The sequence below is a fragment of the Puntigrus tetrazona genome, chromosome 10 (genome assembly GCF_018831695.1).
Source record: "Puntigrus tetrazona isolate hp1 chromosome 10, ASM1883169v1, whole genome shotgun sequence".
NCBI lineage: Eukaryota > Metazoa > Chordata > Actinopteri > Cypriniformes > Cyprinidae > Puntigrus > Puntigrus tetrazona.
The window spans coordinates 13,225,749-13,249,572 of NC_056708.1; the positions used below are offsets into that span (position 1 = coordinate 13,225,749).

General features: G+C 35.1%; 1 protein-coding gene across 1 annotated transcript in view; it reads left to right on the forward strand.

Annotated features, from left to right (window-relative positions):
• The window catches only part of rxfp2a (relaxin family peptide receptor 2a), a 41,040-nt gene that overhangs the window by 10,130 nt on the left and 7,086 nt on the right, over nt 1-23,824 (forward strand). Inside the window, exons 2-13 of the mRNA XM_043251057.1 lie at nt 1,870-2,013; nt 2,273-2,350; nt 4,859-4,964; nt 5,870-5,941; nt 11,613-11,684; nt 13,732-13,803; nt 14,526-14,597; nt 16,720-16,794; nt 21,508-21,579; nt 22,887-22,958; nt 23,115-23,186; nt 23,658-23,729. Coding sequence (XP_043106992.1) covers nt 1,870-2,013; nt 2,273-2,350; nt 4,859-4,964; nt 5,870-5,941; nt 11,613-11,684; nt 13,732-13,803; nt 14,526-14,597; nt 16,720-16,794; nt 21,508-21,579; nt 22,887-22,958; nt 23,115-23,186; nt 23,658-23,729 — 979 coding nt within the window. The remainder of the gene's footprint in view (nt 1-1,869; nt 2,014-2,272; nt 2,351-4,858; nt 4,965-5,869; nt 5,942-11,612; nt 11,685-13,731; nt 13,804-14,525; nt 14,598-16,719; nt 16,795-21,507; nt 21,580-22,886; nt 22,959-23,114; nt 23,187-23,657; nt 23,730-23,824) is intronic.

Sequence of the window (23,824 nt, forward strand, 5' to 3'; positions counted from 1 at the left end):
TTGTTAACTGATTTAGAGAATAGGTTGAAAATGACAAACCATGTCATGTTTTGACTCGTATTTTATCATTTTTTAGCTAAAGTAGTCATGAATTTATTGCCGTCTTTAAGTTTTCTGTGTAATTTTAGTAATTTTCTGCTATTATTGCAAATTGTGGTCACACATTAGTTTTGGGGACCAATTATGACCATTAACTATGACTTTGCTTTAATAGAACTCCTATTTTCTGCTTATTTATAGTTAGTAAAGTGATTGTTAGGTTTAGGTATGGAGTAGGATTAAAGGATCTAAAATATGGTCACGCAGAATAAGACGTTAAATGTGCTCATAATTACAAATAAACAGCCAAGTTGTTATAACAGCTACTATACATATTATAGTAATATGCATGCTAACTAGTTACTAGTGATAACTGGTCCCTAAACTAAAGTTCAAATGAAAAAGTATTATTAAAGAAAGTGTAACACAATTGATTATTTTGGCTGGGCAAGTGAAAATCAGAACTCCTGGCCTCATCGCGTTGGCAGACAGAAATAGTACTTTTGAGCTAGAACTAAAAATATTGTTCACTGCGGACTTGTTTTTCATTGCCAGCACTCTGGCACCTATGCCATGAACCTTGTGTTCCTGACTTTGTGTTGTGTGATGATGATTTCAAGGTGTTCAGGTCTACGTGTTTAAAGCTTATTTCTTTTATTACTTCATTAATGAAAGCTTATGCTCTGATAATTTTTATATTGTTTTCTGAATGCTTAAAAAATGAGTGCGGTGCAGGGCAGTAAAATTCTAATTCAGTGGTTCAAAAGTAGATTTTTATCATATATATATATATATATATATATATATATATATATATATATATATATATATATATATAATATAAAATCAAAGTGCACATAGGAAGGAAGGAATATAGCTACATTATTTATTACCTTGCTATCATTATTATGTACAAACATGTCACAAAACCTGTTCATTAAAAATAATTAAATACCTGTATGGTATGGACAACATAGCCTAGCTATATAGTGTTTGGTACACTACCAAATATAGCTAGCACTAGTTGTGTAACCTAATAATACTCAACAAGTTTGTTCTAAGCTGCAAATACTCACAGTCATGTCATTCACTAGCTCCCAGTGTGACATACAGACAATGTGACAAATAGCCCTTAGACAGAACAGAGTATTTCTTGTGTATAGGGCTGTCAGAAACAAGCCATGTTTCACTGTGATAAAGCTACACATTGGGAGAGCCACCCACCCTTGCAATTTATCACAAATCCACTTTGCGATGAGTGTTAGTGAGAGCCGATAAGAGAGAGAGAAAAAAAAACACAAGAGAATTTATTATGCAAAATGAATACCAAAGTTATTTTTTATTTTGTTGCGAAAGAGCCTTTGTGCCGAACATTTTGCTTGTGTACTCTGGCTTTGCTTTGTCGTGTCAGATGGAAAGAAGAATAGGCCTAACTGCCCTGTCTTTATAGACGTCACGTTTTCCAATTACAAAATATATCATTGTTGTCAGACAATGTTGCTACACTTTTATGCCACTATATTTACTGCATTAACTATCTAGAGCAGTAAACTTATATGACTGGGGTGATAAATATGCTTATCAATTTTCAAAAAAGCATGAGGATACGCTTCCAATATCTTTTATTCACATCAATGGTCGAAGTCTACTGTATTTTGGTGCCCATTCATCCATTGGCTTGTGCTTTCCATCTAACGCTGCTGGAGGGCTTCCAGTGATCTACTTTGCCACGACGGAAGCACAAAGTACTGTGGTGATTTAAAGAGCTTTTCTCCAATAACTTGTGAGATGTTGTAACTTTTCCTTCCCTTTTCTCATTGCTGCCAACAGCATCCATGATGGCTAGCAGGGCGGTGACAGAAGGCTGCCCTTTAGGTCAGTTCCCTTGCGGAAACATGAGTGTGTGTCTGCCCCAGGTCCTTCAGTGTAATGGTCACAATGACTGCATGAATGGAGCGGACGAGGAACACTGCGGTGAGACCACGTTTATCTGCTTTTTTGCCACTTTGTTTGATATCTGCATGATATTGAATAGATGCTTTTCAAGCTGTTCTCAATTCTAAAGCATTTCAGCCTCGTAAAATAGGCAGACCATTTCAGACTCCATTCAGACTTTCATAAGTTTTCTGTCAACCATGGTTACAATCCCACACTGAAATACATTAGGAGCTTATGTTTATTTAAAATTTATGAGGGAGAAGGCCATTTAAAGACTTGCTTTTATTTTCTGCAGGAGACAACAGCGGATGGGCAGATAACTTTGATCGAAACTTTAAGAAGGCAGAGCCACAGGACCTTCCTAATGACTGCTGTATGTGTCCCGGTCTTGATCCGATTTCCTTTGGAAAAGATAATAGATAGATTGGCTGTTATTAAGTGATGGTGTCTTGGGTCGCATCCAAAAAAAGTAGATCCTAACGCAGCTGCAACTTTCATGTGACGGCCAGACTTGGGGCCAGACTCTCAAAGTTTATGTCATGAATTTACAGCCTTAGGCTTCAATAATCTGCTGGACGCTTTTGAAGTCAGAAATCCTATAGGCTGCATTTTACTGTAATGCTTCATAAATCTTTTTATGAACTTGCATCTGGGTGGAAATTTATTAGCTTTCAAAGTCTATTGGCTTTGAGTTTTTTTGTAGTTAGAGAGAGTAGTTAGTAATGAACTGAAAAATGGGGCGAACTTATAAACTTTTATGTATGTGAATTATGAATATTATTTAGATGATGCCCAGAAATAGTCCTGTTTTGCTGAAAGGCTTGCTGCCTGATATATATATATATATATATATATATATATATATATATATATATATATATATATATATATATATATATATATATAAAATGCACAATTACAAGATATTGTATTTTAAGAAGGTTTTGGAATATCTGTCCTCTCCCCAAATTCATGACCGCTAAAAAAAATTAATAATTTAATTAGAAGTCAATTAGAGGTTATATTGGCCAATTCAAATTTGCTTATGCACCTACATGGTAAATGTATAATTTTGCTAATTTATTAACATTTTCAGAGGTAAATCCATAACAATTAAATATTTGTTAAATGTAATATATGAGTTTTTTGTATTTTGAATACAATTTTTCTTTGTAAAAGGGAAAAAGCTGATCATGCTGATTTTAAAGTTAAAGATTCATTAGTTTGAATCAGAGCCATTGAGAATAAGAGTTGCGACACACTTTGATCAGTGTGGTCATGTGGTTCTTGGAGCTCTTAATAGTTCTGAACAACTCCAGACTGTCAATATGTGTGCAATGATCGTGTATTATCGGCGTTACTAACAGTGTCATATTTTCTAGTTTAAGAGTAATCAAACAAATTACTGTTTCTCCCGTTAGCATTACTATAATTTATTATAGGCTCAGTTCATCTTAATGGATGCGCAGTGTAATGTTCCTGTATTTGTCATACTCTAATATGATGGAGCAGAAGTCAACGACACTTTGACTCACACACTCAAATACGAATACGAATCTTTGTTGTATTTTAAAGTAACCGATTTGATATTTGATATAATATTCCTATGTAATACCATAGTTTAACCATGCCAGTATGGCTGTTAAACAAATATAACCTACATAATATAGTATATAATAGCTTGCTTATTTATTTATTTATGTTTTCCTTTACAACATTATCAAACACTCAATCTTATAAGTTTTAATTTTTTTTAATGTTGTTAAATGTATGTCAGAAAGACTCTTTTTCTTGTATTCCTTTAAATAGCAGTCTTCACTGAAACTCAATTTTTTTTTTACAGAAAGTTTCCTAATGTACAAATAAAATATAAAATAATTTTTTTTTGGAACTTCACTTTTTAAAAAGCATCCAAAAGATTTTAGGACAGCAGTTTGGAACAATTCAGCAGAATGTATATAAAAGCTATATCACACTTGTAGACGTGATATGGCTGTATATTGGCACTGCTGATTCGTAAATACTTTGTCGCCATTACAAACACATTTTCCTAATATTAAATGCTACTATTATTTATATAAATTATATTTTTAATGAATATTAATATTTAATAAACAAAAACAACAGCCATCATAAAAGTTGCTCAGAAATTTGGTAAAAAAGCACAAAGGAAGCACTCTGATATACAGCATAGAAGTTACATAACCATGAGTTACGTGAGACTTTGCCAAAAACTTACTTTGGAAAAAATAATAGACTAATGAAACTAAAGGCTGCCTCTTAAATTTACCCAAAACTAAATATACTGTATCTCATGTTTAACCACTATAGAGACACCAGAGCCAGCGGTAAATTCCAGAACATCTGGCCGAGGTGAGGCACACTTGGCAAGTTCATTAGTGCTGAACGACCGTAGATGCCCTGGAGCTCGCGTCTCCAAAAACATCAAAGAAAATATTTAATAGACGTTATCTATAGTACCAAGCCTCATCAGCCAAACCAGTACATTCTTGTCTAAAACGCTCTTAAATAGTTTTATTTTTTATATATATATATATATATATATATATATATATATATATATATATATATATATATATATATATATAATATAACTGTATATATATATTTTGTTTCAGTGCAGTTCTAGTTTTAAACAACTCCATAAAATGCATTAATTCAAATGTGTTTGTTGGTTCAACCTTATTAATAAATTTTTTGACATCATATGTGTTTCTGGTAGAACTTAACAATATTAGGCAAACCAAAGAAACAACAACAATGCTATATAGATATATAAGCTTTTTATGCATTATATGTAATAATAATGTATTACTATAATAACGGAGTTTGTGTGTATGTTTATATTAATCTTGCACAGTTCTGCTGCAGTACCCGGAGAGCTGTGATTGCATTAAGACGGAGGTGGAATGTGTGGACGTGAACCTGCATATTGTGCCAGCCCTCTCCTCTAATGTGACTTGGTTGTAAGTACATCAAGCTGAGATTCATCTGCAGAGCTTTACTCCTCTGCTCCCATGAGAGGTTACGAATCTGTAGCTGGAGAAGAGTACAAATTTGACATAATTTAGACATAGATTTTTATCACTGAGCCATGAAGCTTAACAAGATAAAAAGCTTCTTTGCACTGAACAATTACCAGAAAAAAAAAAACATGCACACTTCTTGAAAGTTGTGGTTGGGTTTTGTTTGTTTGTTCTGGTTATGCCTATATTTTCTGTGTTTATGATTTTATCAACGTGTTGCGGTTTGAACTTTGAAGATATACAGGACTGAAGAGGTATTTAAAGATAATTTATGATTTTTGGAATAAGGATTTAGGACATAATCTTTTGGATTCTGCGGATGTTTTTGGAAAATAAAGGAATGTTCGATAATTTATATCGGTGGTTACTAAAGTTGTATCCAAGAAAACCACACAGTTTCATCCTTGTGGAATCCTTAAGAGGTAATTCACCCAAAAAAATGACAGTTCTGTTCATAATTTACTCTGAAATGACCCTCATAGTCTTTAAAACCTTTTTTTAATCTGGACTATCGAAAGAAATATATTTAATTTGTCCAGTTTTCGCTTTCTTTTCTATACAACAAAAATACTAAAGGTTCAGTCAAGCTCAAAAAACTAAAAGAAGTCCATAAATATGAGCTTGAATTTTTTTTTTTATCAGGACGGAGAGAAGAGGAAGATTTGCATATTGATCTGTTCCTCACACAAACATGTCATGTGGCTTCATATAATGGAATGGATTATTGTGTACTATCAACATTAGTCAATTAAAAGATGGCAGAATTTTAGTCTTTTTAGTTTTTTTAGTCTTTAGACTTTTTCAATGTTGTGTTGTTCGTAATTTGATGATTTATGATTGTACAGGTCCCTGAAGAACAACAGGATTAGGAATTTGGATGATCACATCTTCTCCAAGTACACACAGCTGCAGAGACTGTGAGTATCAGTTAAGAAAAGTTTATTGTGCGCAATTGAAAATGAAAATCAGCCATGGGTGAAATCAGTTAATCAGTACAAAATGATACTTAAATACCAAACTGGTTACAGGTATCTGTAGAAAGAAGGGGGCTGACTTTCCTATTGAATTAACATCATCTATACTATAAATTGAAGAGTGTTGGGCCATTGTATTCTTAAAGCCCTCAGCCAATGTGTTTTGAGTCATGCATCGGTTTTCCACTTGCTGTGTATAGCCAGTTCCTGCTGAAGCCTAAATTTATGGTGGCTGTGAAAATTCCGATATATCTGATGAACCAAAATATCTCAGCTCTGAGAACTTTAGGTTATGCCTTGAACCCTGGTTCTCTGAGTGAGACGAGTGCAATATCTCAGCCATCTGCTGGCCACCATTCAACCCTTTATAATACTGTAAGTCTGTTAGACCACTGGCCAGTGCAGCCTTCTGACCTACATCTAAGTTTATACTCTCGTTTTGTTTTCTTACCAAGCTTTGATTCTAAATTTCAGGGATGTTTAAATATTTTTCTGGAAATGAAGACTTAAAATTAGAGCTTTTATTAATATTTGATTCATTTTGTTTAATATTTGTACAGTCAGTATTTTTTCATCCAACTTTTTTGCTGCCTCGATAAAAAAAAGAGAAAATTATGCATTATTTATGATAATAATCACTGTATGAGATAAGCAACAACCGAGGTTGATGTTTTCGCAGCATTTTTGCTAGATTTGAATGATTAGATGATGATGTTTGTGTGTGCCATAATTGTGGGTTAGGCATCTGATTCATTGTGCCCTATCAGAAATAAAGAAACAAGACACCACTGGCTAGACAACGCCTAGAACTGAACACTAATAGTTGAACTGAGCCTGCACAGGGTGTCTACAGAAAATGGCTTCATGGATTGTCATGCAGATCTCATATATTAGATCTTGATATATATATATATATATATATATATATATATATATATATATATATATATATATATATATATATATATATATATATATATATGTATGAGTGTAGTATTTTTTTTCACATATCTTAAAACCCATAACTCCAAATGCACATTCAGTACTGGATATAACTCTTACCTGATAAACTGTCATAAAGGTCAGTTTTTTTGACTTTATGATGATATTTTTGAACGATTATGAGAAAAACTTTCAGCGACATGGTGATGAGGATAAAATAGCCCTGGAGACACAGACTAATACATTTCATAGAAGACCATAAAAGGGACAGTAGAGGACCTTTGGGACGTCTGTGGAATGTTGAGCCAGTGGAAATGACAGATGACTGCAGACTTTTTACAGCTGTGTAAGCCTTTTGATCTGCATATCTCTGGCTTTTCTTTTTCTTTTTTTCCCCACAATGAATTAATAGGGATATATGTTAACCCAAGTTACTTGTAGCATTAATGTCTCTTTTAGGGTTTTGTGATCTGTTCACTCTAACAATATTATGAAGTGCAGGTTGATAGCTCAGATATAATCACATTATTCACAAGACACCGCTGATTTGTTTCTTTTCACGTCGGCAGCCAGTGAGTTGCATTCAAATATTTTGCTAGTGAAATGTGTTCAGATTCTGTGCAAAAGGGACACATTTGTCCATTAATGTTAAAATATGCAGCAGAAATATTTAACCCAAAAAATGTACACTTACTAAGAATTTACTCACCCTTAGATCATCCAAGGTGTAGATGAGTTAGGCTGGGTACACGCCACAAGATTATCTGAATTCAGTTTACATGCTTTGGATACTGTTTATGTGCGCTGAGATTTATAACAAATCTTAAAGATTTTACTTAATATTGTGTGTTGTATGCTCGTGTTGGATGGTCTTCTTTGTTCATTTGTAGACTAAAACGTTGGCATTTTATTTTATCATATATATATATATATATATATATATATATATATATATATAAATCTATGCTTCCTTAATGTCTTAAACTAGGGGTGTGCAATATATATTATCTGCAATAAAAATGCAATTGTTGTTTTAACAATGTGCAATTTGACATTATTGAGTATTTTGCCAATAACGTTCAAAATACTTTGACTGTGTGTGCCACGTGAAGTCTATACCAGTATGCATCTAGAAAGTGTACTTTCACTGCATGATTCAGTCTAATGATTGCCTTTAAATTCATCACAAATTCAAGACGGGAGCAGAAAATGTAGATTTATATACCACTTCATATAGCTTAGTTAATCAATTTCACACGAAGAGTGCTGTTTGTTTCATAAAAAATGACCAAAGTTACAAATAGGATAATGATTTTTTTTTTTAGATGGCTTACGTTTTACACCACATATTTCCTGTTTTTACACTATTTCGAAAGAAAAATAATTCCAAACACCACAGCGTTATTTTGCATCTCTGAGCAACATGGCAGTGTTTCGTTTCCTGAATGAATCAACCGTTTAAATGATTCAGTTCAATCACAGTGACTTACTGCCACCTATTGGCTGTTTTAATTTCACATTCAGAGAATATTTTTATTATATTCAATCATTTCAAATATCAGTGTTTAAAAGACAGTTTAAGGTACCAGCACAATAACACACTAACAAGATATCATCTAATTATCATTATCGACAACATCCCAGAAAACATCCGTACTTCAAACCTATAACCTACCATGTAAGTAGTTATAGACTTTGATCCCAGACCTCTCTCTTACTGTCTGTTCCAGCGGTGCTCACTGAACTGAGGAAAAGGCATTTCAATTTGCTCCCTCTGCCTGAAATGATTTGTAATATAAGTTGAAGCTCAGGGAGCTGGTTTCATTGGATGTTTTTAAAGGGATTTTAAATGATTTAGAGGCAGAAACATCTGGTTGCAGATGTTTTGTTTGATTTAGTTATGTATTGTTTTTCTTTATTGTTATTTTATTTGTGTTTGTGTGCATTGATCGATGTTACTTACAAGACCCTTGTGAGGTTTCGTGTTGCTGACAGTTTTGGCCAGGGTGCTCTTGTAAAAGGGATTTTTAATCTCAGTGTGCTTTTCTTAGCTTGTAAAATAAAGGCGAAATAAAAAACTAAAATATCTCCTATCCATAGTATTTCTTTCTCTAGCGAGAAAGCTATTAAGCATATTAAACACCATTTACAGAGCCCGGCCTCTTAATAATGCGTATAAATAATATGCCAAATAAAAAGGAAAACTCGTAATATTGAGCAAAAATGGATTTTAGGGGCGTATGTGCTACTCACATGTTTGGCGTGTATATAATACGCAGTTCTCACATGCATATGATTTGATATTTTCATTTTCAATCATTCATTTTTATTTGGCACACTATTTACTCACTCTTTATGGATCGGGTTGGGATTTTGATTTGACGGGACAATAGGGCATAAACATTATCACTAGAGAAAATGGAATCACGGAGAAGAGGATTTTGTTCCGAAGCAGCTGTTTAAAGTCGTAAACCAACAAACAAATAAAGAGCCTTTTACTTTTCGAAGTCTTTTTGCAGTAGCTTATTACAAGCTGAAACAAGTTTGAATGCATTTTCAGGTTCTTGCAGCTGTCTTCGGTTGTAGTTAATAACCTTCCACTAACCTTTGAAAAATCCAAAGTGTTCAAATAATTTAATTTTAATGAGCTCGCAGAATGCTCATTCTTTTTCACTTTCTGCCTAGCATGCCTGTAAATACTTAAGTGTCATAGTTAAATTTCCTTTCGCCTCATTGGGAGCAAGCGGCGATGGCTGATAATGTTTGCAGGTAAGAGCTTCAGAGCTCTGCTTTTCTCACTGGGTCACTGTGTCCCTCACAGACTGAAGGAACTTCTGAATCTGAGAGAGGCTTTTCATCTCATTTTACTTGAATTGCACATTCATTTTCAAGCTCTTCTGCACCCAAGAAAAAGTGCCAGATGAAATTATCATCCTTTCAAATTAAAGTAATAAGATTTGAAAGAGAGGCCATTTACTGACTTCTGTTCAGAATCTTGAAGGATTTACTGACAATTTAAATTTTATCTGAATTTAATCAATTCTGTTTAAAATAAAAAAGGCAGTTAAGTCTTCTCTAGTGAACAAATCAGTTCAGTCACAAATCTGGTTCAGCTGAATAAACGTTCCTGATATCATGAGAATTTTATGGCAAAGATTGTGTCACTGCATTTGAATATTTTTTTTTATTATTACTAATGTATTTATTTTTTGTGTTCTATTTTTGCCTTTATTGGAATATGACAATATAGAGAAATTAAAACACAAGTGAAGGTACAAGTAAATCTCTGGGAGCAACTAGACTGGCATTACATTTCAAAAATATGTATTTAATAATTTACTGACTGCCAATGCATTTGTCTTTGTTGTGAACTGTACACATATCCCTTGAATTCCAGGCCATGGAGTTAACTATATTAATAATAATTAGGAAAAGGCCATAAAATGGGCCAAATGTCCTGTATTAAAAAATAAAATAAAATAAAAAGATTTTTGCTATTGTGTTTTGTGTTTTAGGGTTACAGGAAATGGCAGAAAATTATGATTATTAAACAGTTGCAACTAGTAACTTAATTCACAGTGTGTACTGCTGGGCATCCTTCTCTATCACTCTTGTTACACTTTTTTTTTTTTTTAAAAAAGCTGAAAAAGCTATAGGTGCTTTTGTTTTGTCGCAAAAAGTTGGTAAAAGGTTGGCAGGCACAGGTGCAGACTTAACTCTTTGTAATTTTTACAAAAGACTCCATTCCAGAATGCATATATATATATATATATATATATATATATATATATATATATATATATATATATATATATATATATATATATATATATATATATATGTGTAAATAATGGAATGAAGTGGATTTTTACCATAGGGAAGAAAAGATATGTTTAAAAACTGTTTGCAACATATGTCCCATTTAAAGTTTCTGGCTTAACAAAAATGAATGGCAAACATAGAAGCCAGCAGAATTTTAGTTCACTGTAACCCCAGGCGGACATAATTTACCCTCCAACCTCACAGGCACTAGTCCAGCATTCAAATCTTACTATTGCTAAAACCGCTAATATAAAACAGAGAATGGGAGCATGCCAGGGGCATTTTCCGGGATTTGACAACATCTGGGATGAGGGCCAAAACATCAGGGGCTTGTAGGAGGTCTGGGGGTGTCTTCCTCTGTGAGATTAACATTTTATGCACTCAGATCACTCAGGTGACTATAATGAAATGCAACGATGAAATAAATTAACAAATAACATGTGCATATAATCCCAGGTCTCGTTTGTGTGTCTTTCTCGGAATTAAAATCCAGCCATGGAGGTAAATAGGTAGAGAGAGAAGTAAATATTACTTATTGTCTGTCTTGCACATGTACACAGTTATTATTAGTAACATTACTCAATGTTCTAATGTTTTATGGCCTGGTTTGCCTTCAAACCATGTAATAGATGACTGTATTTTAGGCATTAAGAGCCAGATGAAAGGAAAATGTTGTCTGTGCGATGATAGGTAAACTGTAAGAGTCACAGTAACATTGTAAATGAGGCTTTTTAAAATGAGATATTAATTAACAAAACAAAACAATATTTATATTTATTAGGTTAAAAAATGTTGGAATGGCACATGCATTTTGATGCATTTTTGCTAATTTGAGTGTCTTTGTGAACAGGTTTCTTCAGAACAACATCATTCAGATGGTCTCAAGCCGTGCCTTCAGTGGACTATTCAATCTAGAAAAACTGTGAGTACTTCTCTCTTTTTTTATTCTTCACTTTTTCACCTTTTTCACCTTTTTAAAAAGGTTTTTTTTTTTTTTTTTTTGCTTTGGTATTGCTTATAGTCTTCAACTTGAAAAACCAGTGAGAGCGCGTGGGGTCAAGAGAATGATGTTCAGCCCTCTCCAGCCAAAATAGAGATGAGAAATGAAAGCTTCAGATGGAATAATATTAGTTTTATTATCATTATTCCTTTGATGATTATTCTGTCTATTATTAATGGCATCCATTCTGGTATGGTGCCATTATTGCTGAAACATGCTGTAGTGCAACAAAGCCAATTTGGATTGTTCTGGGGGTTTTTTTAGAGAACATTTTTCTTAGCCAATTGCATTTTTTTGGACCAAAATGCTGTGTTTAAGATTTTTTAGTCTGGCTTTAAAGCCTAACAATGCAGTAAACAATGCAGTACACAGTCTTCTTTGTTATATTTTATTATTAATTTATTCTTGGCATTCTGTGGTACTTTTGCTTATAGTTCTCACTGCAGCTTTCATTACGATAGATCGTGTGATCCTTGTTTTACACAGTGAGTATTCAGGATAACACCGCATGATTTACCGCTGATTGTTTACATCATTCCTATAGAATAAAGGTTTCTCTGTCAGTTCAGGCATTTTCATCTCCTGTCCCATTTATTTGTGGTGTCCCACGAGGATCTTGCCAAATATATTTTACCTTTAAGGATAATTCCTCGTAGGTATGAGATTTTGTATCTTTTTTATGTAGATGATATGCACATTTATTTGCCCTTGACGAAAAATCATGCAAATGCTTTGGACTCCCTCGTGAACTGAAATGAACTTTAGATGGTTTGAAAGAGGTTAAGGCCTGGATGTCAGTGAACTTTTTACATTTGAATGAGAGAATTTGTGTGGTTTGGAGGTCCTGCTCTGCCTGATCTATCACATTTAGGTGAGTTGACCCCTTTTTGTAAACCTGTGGTCAAAAATCTAGGGGTACTATTTGAGAATACCCTCAAATTTGATAAACAGATACATTTCTGACTATTGAAACTCTTTGTATGTCAAACGGCCTTTAACCATTTGCAATCACTACAGAATGATGCCGTTGAAATTTTGATGGGGTCTTGTATCTCCTTGTATCTTACCTATACCAGTCCCAGTATATGATTGACTTTAAACTCCTGTATATAAATCTTCTAATAGATTAGCTCCCTCTTACTTGTCAGAGCTCTTATAGGAACACAAGCAAAGAGATGAGCGGGTCTTTGCAGTGGCAGCTTCAAAAAGATGGAACAGTCTTACTTCTCACATCTCACAACTACAAATCTTTAAAAGACATCTGAAGGATCATTTTTTTTACGTTCAGCTTTTAAGACTGCAGCGTGTCGAGACACGGGTTTCTGTTTGCACTGTTTTTGTGTTTTGTCTGTGTTTTGATATCGTTGTTTTCTTTTTGAGAAATGATCTATAATATTGTACATCACTTTGGACAATGCTCTGACAGAACATGAACTGAACATATTGAAGATTGTGGCTTGTGTTTAATGATGCTTCTTGTATTATTGGTTTAGGTGTGGACCACAATGGCGTTTTTAGGCTGTAGACTTCTCTGCTTATAGGGCTGAGTGGGCACTTATTTTTTAACGCTTTTTGACTTGCATATAGCATGTCTTTCCTTAACAGCAGCTTTGAGATCTCCCTGGTCCCAGAAGCGAGGAAGGACAAGCACAATCCTGAGATGATAATTTACAATGTCATATATCATAAGGGCAAGTCAGCTCTACATGATTAATGACTGCTTACGCAGTTACAAATGTACCTTTTCCTTTTTTATTACAATCTGTTTTTCATTCTTTCAAAAGGATTTTAGCATGGCGTGTGAATCCGAAATGAGTTTTGCAGTGCTCGTATTCCTAACAGGGCAATTTATTCTTTTTATGTCTGTAAATCAGTCTTTTGGACAATTTAAGGCTTGACCTTGATGGCGGACAGAGCTACTTATCAATTTCAAGTCTGTGTCTATAATTAAATGTTATCTTTTGTGCAGGTTTCTCAGCCAGAACCACATATCTTATTTAGGACCGGGTGTATTCAGAGATCTACACAAATTAGACTGGTTGTGAGTATGCATTGCAACACATTTAATGAATTAGAAAAGGGGAAATGGCTGCTTCTGACTACTTTGCATAAAAAAAGGGCACAGAGCTGAGACCGTGATCAAACTGGAAATCAGCAATTAGCCACTATTTGTGTATTTTGAAGATTTTTTGTCTTATCAGGTTTACTCAGAAATAAGAAGTAACTAGAACAATGCAGTATCAGGCATATATAGTCATTGCATTACTTTTTTTTTTTACTTTATCTTTTTTATATTTATTTCATATGTGTGTTTTTGTTACGTATCAATTTTCACACAGTATTTAATCTCATATTTTGTAATACGTTTTTGTTTGTTTTCCATATCTCTCCCTTGTTAAATACATACGTCATTTAATTTTGCTAAATCACACAGAAAAGATGCGTTCTGTGGAATAGCTCTGAGATAGTAGAATTTGGCTCTGGAAAAGTGCTGAAAATTGAAAGCGGTTTTGCACAAAGAAATAGAGAATTACTTGGGTGGCTTTTCGGGGTGCCAAACACAGATGCAGTTTGGACAGATTTATGCAGAACAACACAAGCACAGTCACTGAAAGAAGATTTGCCAACAAGATATTTCTTCATATTGTGCAAAAATTACTAACAACAACAACAGACCAGTTGAAATTCAACTTTTCTAACAATGTATTCCTGTGCTTAACATTTTAACAGGCATTTCGGTTTTGTATTATTCTTTTTCCTCAGAGTCTTAGATCACAATCCACTTAAAAGCATCACCCATGATACGTTCATCGGTTTGAGGTCGCTGACATTTCTGTAAGTATCTTGGGGTATTAAAACATTTTATGGTGATTCTCCACTGTGGCATTTTGTTCAATCAGTTGTCCTTACAGGAAAATGTCAAACTTTGTTTCATTATAAATATAATCAAGCTTATCCCTGTTTCTGGTCCAGTTGTCTGACAGCTATTTCTAGGATGTTGTTTCGTGAGGTTAAAGTTGAGCAGTATTGTCTTTTAATTTGGCTACTTTTTCCCTGTGCCTTCCTAGACTAAATCAAGGCAGTGGCACAATGCCCACAACCATTTGAGAAGTCAGGGACTTTTAGGCAGTACTTTTATGTTGGTTTTGTGGTTAAAAGCATCTCAGAGGGGATGCCCTGTTGAACAAAACAGCATATGCTGGTTAGGTATGTTTTGAAGAATAGCTGCTGTTTTAGACCAGCTCGGTTTTTTTTCAACAGGGTGTCAACAGAAAGGCATCACATCGTTCAAGTAATGACAAAAACAATATAGGGATCATTAACTCTGAAAGACAGCAAATTTTGTTTTTGCAACTGAACTCTGCAAACCATCTCCGAGATAGGTTTTTGATCTTTTCACGATTGCACAGAACTGTCTGTACCCACAAGAAAGCTAGCAAACATTTTACACTTCTTGATTTCAACATGTGGGTTGCCTGAAGACCACTGTGCAGTCATTTGTGCAAGTAGTAAGAAATCCATTGACATAGTCCCTCATCAGAATGTCTTTAATATCACTGGAAATGTCCTCTGACTTCCAGTTCCACTACTGTGCCAGAAATGACTAGAGTACAAAAAGAAAATGTATTTCTATCTCAACTGTTTTTTTCCTCTTTTCATTCATTTATACTTTTTCCTTTTTCTATTTTCTTTTCCTTCTTTTTTCTGATCATCAGTGTCCAATTATTTTGGACTAGTTTATTTTGTCCTAGCTGGATTTTGTCAGAACCTGTTTTTTTAAACCAGTATTTTTTATTAAAACGGCAACAAAAATCCAGTGACTTTACTGTATATTTATATTATGTTTTTTCCTTTATGTTTTTTACACACATTTGAATTAAGGAAATGGATATTGTACAAAAAAATATATCAATATATATATATTTTTTTTACATATTTGTGCATTCTTAGTGCATTTTTTTCGCCAACTGTAATTGAATCACTAAATCATGTTTTATGATTGTTTTCTCCATCTTAATAAAAAACAGGGTTCTCTCAGGGTTGGACAACTAACTAATGACAGAAGAGATCATAAGCCTAATAATAAATCTAAGAGATAATAAGCATCACTGCAAAGAACAGTCCCTCTTGAGATTACTTTTCATGAATGAAGATATGTATCTGAAGTCATCCCTGAAGAGATTATACGCTTCCTCAGAATGTGTTCCCCAGACCACTTCACTTCGTGATACCCATAATCACTGAAATAACTGTACTATGTCTTTCGAATGGTTTCCAGCAGCCTGGCTCTGTTTGCATTTTGACATTGTGTACAAAAGCTTAGCTTGCAGGAGTCTGCATTTACAGAAGTGTATTCATTGATTCTAATGATTCATCTATATTGGTGCGACACTGACTGCATTGTGAAACAAAGTAAATATGGAAACGGACTATTTTTCTGTTATTTCTTTAATTAAATAAATACAGCCTTGTAAATTATCCGTGAAAGCGTCCACTGAAAAATAAGTACTCCATTAATCTATCACTTATGAGAACAGACAAAATTGTTCTCTAAATTTGCATAATAAGCTCAATTATGTATTGTTTTGGGTTCAAGGTTAATGTGTTAATTTTCTGGTGTTTTTGACTAAATGAATGATCTTCTTTCAGAGGGTTTTTTAAATTAATATATTAGTTAACAATAATTAAGGACTCACTTTACAAGAACTAATTTAAAAGACAATTTCTAGATAATTATGCTCGTGACACAGAGGACATCTAATAGCACACGTAGTCTGGCAGAAAGCCTTGAAAGCCTTGATTGCTTTTCCTTTGAAACCGATTCAGTCTGAAAGTGCTGTGGGGGGTTTGCTGAATTTCTACCATAAAGACCTTCAAGTCTCTAGCTGTGACAGTCTATACATCTAGGCTGTGCTGGCATTTTAGGTGGTTGATTTTAGTCTTTGTTTAATTTCAGATCAATGGTGAACACATCCCTTACGCGGCTGCCCGACTCAAGTCTCTGTCAACACATGCCCTTGCTTAGGTGGCTGTGAGTATTTCCTGTCATTGACACTTTTTTCACCTCTTGCATGGACAAGGCAGAGGATAAAATCATTTACACTTTACTTATTACAGAAGGGGAAAGTGGGGTACATCATCAAGCAAAGATTTACTTTTATGCTTTAGTAATGAATATACATACATTTTAATTGGATAACATATATAATATAATAATAATGCTGTTTTTTTATTAGACGTTATTTTTTATTAGCTTACATTGTTTACGTTCAGTGGATATTCTCCAAAATGTCATACATTTTTTCATTAGTTTATCATTGTTGGTAGGGCTTTGCAATATATCTCGTCAGTAAAGACAGTTCTTTGATTAGCGGTAAATCTCCAAATGGAGCGACATTTAATGCCCAGAGCAGAGCAATTTATGGCTAATCAAAAAAACGGCTTTACTGACAAGATGCGCATGAATATATTGTGCACTATATTGCCCAACTCTAATTGTTGTTATGGAAATAGATGATCGATTAGACAAAATGGCTAAGCACCCCAATACACTGGATTCCTGCAAAAACAAAAAAAGCTGATGGAGGACAGGTAACTGAGCAGTCAAGTGTCACTCGTTTGGAAGAGGAGAAATCCTGCTGTAAACCGATGTCAGAAAATGTTAGATGTCTGAAAAATTCTGTGCACATTTATGCAGGGTTAAAAATGAAAAGCTATCAACAGACTCGTAAAACAAGAAGTGCCAGCTCTCAAATCAGCAGTGAGCAGACAAGAACATTCCTGTATTGCTCTTTGAAGTCACGAAACCGGTGAAAAACATAATCTTGGAATTTTCTTAGAGCTGCTGGATTTAAGGGACATTAACAGCCAACTGGTTGACCAACTATTCAAAATTCATACAAAATTAAAAATATAAATTTATACAATTATGTCCATAGCAAGCATAAGGAGAGTGCATGAAGCCACAACTTTTGCCCTTATTACAGATGAAATGCAAGGCATAAGTAGGCATGAACAAGTTGCAGTGTTTTTAATGTATGTTGACAGAGACCTTGCTGTCCATGAATCATTCATCGGATTTCATCGGACTGACAGAACAGATGGTGAATCAGAGGCTCTCAAGGCCATACTTGATAACAATGAGAACTGACCGGCTTTAGTAGGTTATAGTCGACTTGTGCGATAAAAACAACCGTAGCCTTCAGTGTCCATGGAGGAGATTGATGATGCCTGGACCGAATGCAGACTTGGAACAGGATCATTACAAGGAGTTGCATTTCAGTGTACACTGCTGATCCGTGAGCGATTTCAGGAAAATGACACGAACACTTAACTGCACTTAACAACATCCTCAGGTCTAGTATGTACTCCACTGAGGACCTGACATTTATTTGCCATCACTATGGTCACTTTTCAAAGCTATTGTAGATAGGACAAGTCGATTTTTTTCATTTTTGTAAAGAGTCAAATCTGCAGTCTAATAAACGTTGGCAATCTCTTTAAGCAATTGACTTTGCCGATGAACAGCGCATCACGCAAAATAAATTTTTCTTGCTTGCACTGACTGAAGACGTATGAGAAAAAGTTAAAAGAGACTTTCGAACATTGCAGTACTTAACATGCACATATATTTGGATAAGACATGCCTGGTGGATGCAGTTTAGCCCTTCACTAAGGTAGGACATTGTTCTAATACATAGTCCTTAAAATTCATATAAAATTTGCTGATGCAGGTACAAAAAGATAACATTTTTGTGCAGATTTTTTTTTGTGCCCCCCTCTGGCTCAAGAAATGCCTCACATGATTGCGGTAATTAGATTGCTGTCTACAGGAGAGTCAGAGAGCTCTCAGAAGGTCTTGCGTGTTTGGAACAAAGGCAAGTAATTAATGACAGAAATAAAATTTTTGGGTGAACGATCCTTTTAAGGAGCGGGATCCAGATGCTCTGCCAAGTGTCAAAAAAGACCAGAAGAATCAGCTCCCTTCTATGATTGGATTCATCAACTGGGTTCACGAGTGGTCTCTCAGGGCTTCTGGACTGGAGCAGGCTCTGGATCAACAGGAGTAGGCCTTGCACGCTTTTTTCTCAATCTCTGCTTGCGAGATAAAGATAATGAAGCCTCAATATTCTCTGCAACAGGCACAGACTGCCCAGATTGGACCACTGAACTGCACTAACTGAGATAAACCCCTGAAAGTTAAGAGTCTTCAGTCCCTCAGTCTCCCACAGAGGCAAAGCGTAAACATTCGTTAAAAATCTTGTTGAGCTCAGAATTACAAAGTTCCAGTCGTACCGCCAAAATCCAAAAAGTCTGTGCAAGACCTCCTACTCCCATCCCCAGTTGACGAAGAGCCGCCAGCATCTGGAGTCGTGCCTTCCACTCCTTAGAACCAGAAGAATAAATTTGGGTATCCAAAAGGTGATAAAAAAAAACTTGAAGTGGTGTCAGTATTCTGTTACAAAATGCTCCCTAACAAGAAGATTCAATTACAACTTTTATTGAAAGTCCAAAAACAATAATCCACATAAGGAACCCACAAAAATAGAGAACATAAAACACAAGGAACGGAACGCAATACTGATGCAACAAAAGACACATTAAGAAAGGTATATAGTTTAGCTAATAGATAAATGACAAACAGCTGACAGTAAAGAAACAATACTCAGTACATGAGGTTATGGGAAATGAAGTCCAGAAGATGCAAACAAAAATCCAAAAGGAGTGCCCTCTGGTGACTGAAAAGGGCACTCCAGTAGATGGCTGTGACAAAAATACAAAATGTATCTAGTATTATGATTAAGGCGTCATATGATGTCACAGATTGGCTCCAATGACTTAGATTAGATAACCATCCACTGTACTTGACATGTGATATCAAAGGGTAAATTTAATGCTGGCTCACGTTCAACTTGTTATGGCTCATTAGAGGAAATAAAAAAGAGCTCTGCTGGGTTTGTAATAGTGTAAGGCATCATGGGGCTCACAGTAAGCCTGGCTGTAATTAAATCATTCTAATTCAATGACAGAACCAGCTAAGCTACAACTGTTTATGTATGGTACTTTAATAATGTTCTTGTTTTGTCCATTTACTTCTGTGTGTGTCTGTACATGTGCGTCTTGTTTAGAAAGAGTAAGAAACACAGCATTTATTTCTGATCTAAGTGGCCCCGACATATCAAGCTGACTTCTCTGGAAAGATTTAGTGCTCTGGGAAGGTTTCAGCTGTGTAAGCGTCTGCACATCTCTGTATGTGTGTTTATACCTGCATGTCCATTAGTATATTAGTCATGTGGCTCTTTGGTTTATTTGAATAGGTAATTCTAAGATCAACGAACAGAAAGAGTGCAAACCATACACAACGTAATTCTTTCTAAAGTTTTGCTACGAGGTAGGTTTGAATTTAGCAAATCTTGCTCAATATAAATCAGATCAGCACTCAGCACAATTCCATAGCTGTCCAAGAAAAAACACTTTATACAGCTTACGCTGCTGTCAGCGGTTTCTTTGCTCCAGTGAACCTTGCAGTGAAGACCACACTCATTCAAAAACATGTTTTATAGTCAACAATTACCTTAAAATCTGATTAGGACACTCACGGACCGCCCCACACACTTTTAAAAAATAACGGTGCTTCAAAAGGTTCTTTACAATGAAGCCACGGAAGAACCATTTTTGGTTCTACAAAGAACCATTATGTCAAGCATTCTTTAAAGGACCATCTCTTTCCTACATTTTATTAATCTGAAGGATCTTCTATGGCATCGCAAAGCACCTTTATTTTTAGGCTAATTTACTGACCATCTGATGCATATTGCACACAAAACTGGAAAGTATTTCTCTATCTGGCGAGCTCTAATCTGATTGGCCAGTTTTAAGCAGCTTCCTGGAGTAAGTGCACACAGCGTTTAATTATCAATTTACTTGGAAACCAAGTCATTTTTACGAGGTACCGGGTGATACAACGAGTGCTTTTGAGGATGAATTAATCTCCAGATCTGCCAGTTTTTCATGTTAGTGAGAACAAAACAAGCTGTAATTTGTTCTTTAACATACTGTATCAGCCAGGCACCCTCTTCCTGTCTAAGTGGGCATTTATAGGCCAGATTAAACTGCTTTTGCTCTTTAGTCAAAGGTCTTACTATAGCTCTATTGACCGTGTCACACAGCTTAAGTTAACAATGAAAACTCATCTCAAAGCGCATGCATCTTTTGCCAGATGTGTCATTTGTGTATTTTCATGCGTCTTTCTCTTCGTGATGAGCACTTAGGACTAATTTTCAGCTTTTCTGTGAACAGTGCACTCCGGTAATTATAGTCAACGCAAAAATGAGACTGACAATGGCCATCAGCAGGGTCACTGTGATTTTTGATGTTACCTATGCAAGCAGCTCACTCATGCTGCAAAACTCTCAACGCTGAATGACAATTTGCCATCTGCCATTCCAGCCATTTCTGAGAGAAAGACTAGCAGCAGTACTATCAAAGTCAGGCCCGTCCTCTCGACGAGGCGCTCGTCGAATTAACAATTTCTGCACGAGGCACACTGATTATTCATGTAGTTGTCGAGCACCCATGGCTCTTGATCAGATTTATTTTTGTTGTTGCAGGCAGAGCAATGGGATGGGTTTTCCCAGGTGTCAGTGCAAATGTTGTCTTCCTCTCATGTCCATGAGTCAGGACTTCTAAGTATTTTTTAAGTTTACAGCTTTTTTTATTTTCCTCGGCTTGTATTTCCTCGCAGGGATTTCGCTGAGAACCACGTTGAGTTGCTGAATTACTCCACTCTGAAGACATGCACAGAGCTCACAGTGCTGTAAGTATTTTGATGTGCATTTACCCTCAGCCACAATCCACTGTAAAGTCTAAGTAGTTGGTTTCGTACGATTTTGTATGATGGCTGCACACATTAATCCCAGCATGATTTATAATGGCAACATGGCAGTGAGTTTGATTTAATAGTCCATTTAATTGAATGTGTACAGATGTCCGTTTTAGTTTACGATGTAAGTGTTGGATCTAAGGCATGTTTTTTTAATCCTCGGTTTATTAATTCTAAAAGGAAATGCTTGTTCTTGGTTAGTCATCAGGATGTTAGTGTCTGTCTTCATGTGTTTAAAAGTGAAGAACAAAGCTTGATGCCCTTGCATCATCTTTGAAATCATCTTAATTTGACATGACATGCTGCCATTCTGACGGTTGTGTGTATCATGAAGTCTTTTTTATTAGTTTTTTTTTATTTAAACAACTAAAAATGTTAAATAAAAACAATTTATGGATTATTTTGATTAACATATGTGTGTGTGTGTGTGTGTGTGTGTGTGTGTGTGTGTGTTTTGGTCTGTAGATGTAGCATTTTTGTGATTAATATGTTGAAAGGTCTTCAGTTATGTTATTACTTAAGATGTTTGCTCATCAAACTTTCATCTGCTCTTCCTTTTAGGGATAATTCTGAATGATTTCTTTTTATAGACTGTATATTCTCTTTTTCATTTTGTTTTGGGCAAATTAATAGAGTTTAATGCTGATATTACTTGGGGAAAAAAGCTATTGATCTGGATTGCAGTTTTCATCTAGGGATGTTTATTCGTGGGCTGACTAGCTTTTATATTTTGGGAATAGCAAAAAATAGCGGATCCAATCCCACTTTCTCACAGAGCACCTGTGAATTTGGCTCCTTTGCAGCCATGGTTTTGATGTGAAAACTGTAGAAAAAGAAAGCAGAATGGCTCCCGGGAACGATGTGATGACAGAAGGATTTTGTCAGTGTCATTGTTGCCTTATGTGGACAGACTGATGTCTCTCACGGCAACAATACCCCTTCCGTGAGGTTTTTTCAAGGTTCTATTAGTTGATTATTAAGACGTGCCATTCTCTTTTGTAATAGATGTGGGGAAGTGTGAGACATATCTTAAATGAGACTTTCAGGGAGAGATGGGTATCTCTGCAAATAGGGTCAGCTTGCCCTTGCTGGAAGAAAAATGCAGCAGAAAGCAGTACGGTTTTGCTATCATGTGGCTGTTTCGCTGCTCTTCGAGGCTTTCCACAAAAGTGAAAATGCGAATGATTTAGTCTCAATGTAAAGTAACATTAAAGTTTGTTCTTTCCATTTTTTATGTCCAGATCACTGCATGACAATAAAATCAAGATCCTTCCAGAAAACACTTTTCATTCTCTTGGATCTTTGGTTGAACTGTGAGTACCAGAGAGCATTATCTGGAAAGGATGTGAAATCTTGCAATTTGAGTGTGATAATTTAGTTTAAACGTTCTGCAGTGAGATCATAACTGATATGACTTTATTCACATAAATTGAAAACTGATGTATTTGTTTCTCCTTCCTGTTTTTTAGAGATTTGTCTTGCAACGGAATTTTTGATCTTCCTATAAACATTTTCAGGAGTTTACGATATCTTCAGAAATTGTGAGTCATGCGCATATCAGTCATATATAGTTTATTATTTTAAAAGCGCTAAATTGGTAATTGCATGCAAAGCAATAAACGGCACTGCAATACTGTGAAGTAATGTTTTGAAAAGGGTATTCTAATATGGAAAGAAATGTGTCATTCGTCATTCACCCTCATGTCCTTCCAAGCCTGTATGCTGTTTTTTCTTCCATGGAACGGACACCTTCTTGCAAGGAACAGACACATTTCACCAAAGCTCATCTATAGCCAAAATAAATGCCAAAAAACTGATGGTCTTCAGGAGACTTTGATGTTTTTTTTGGAACTTGAAAGCTCTTGGTAACTATCAACTGTCGATGGATAGCAAGAGCTATAAAGCGGTTCTTTAAAAAAAAAAAGAAAGAAAAGAAAAACATATTTATAATGTGATCAATAAATAATCAAAATTACCATTTTTGGCTGACATACTCCATTTGATATTTGCAGGAACATATCCCATAATCCTTCACTTTATATTCATGACAGTCACTTCGATCACCTGGTTCAACTTGAATCTCTGTAAGTATCAGCACCGCATGTTCTGCCTGTCAAAAGAATGTTTTTAAGACCCTATTAGTAGGTGTCGTGAAATAAAACATCCATTCTTATTTAAC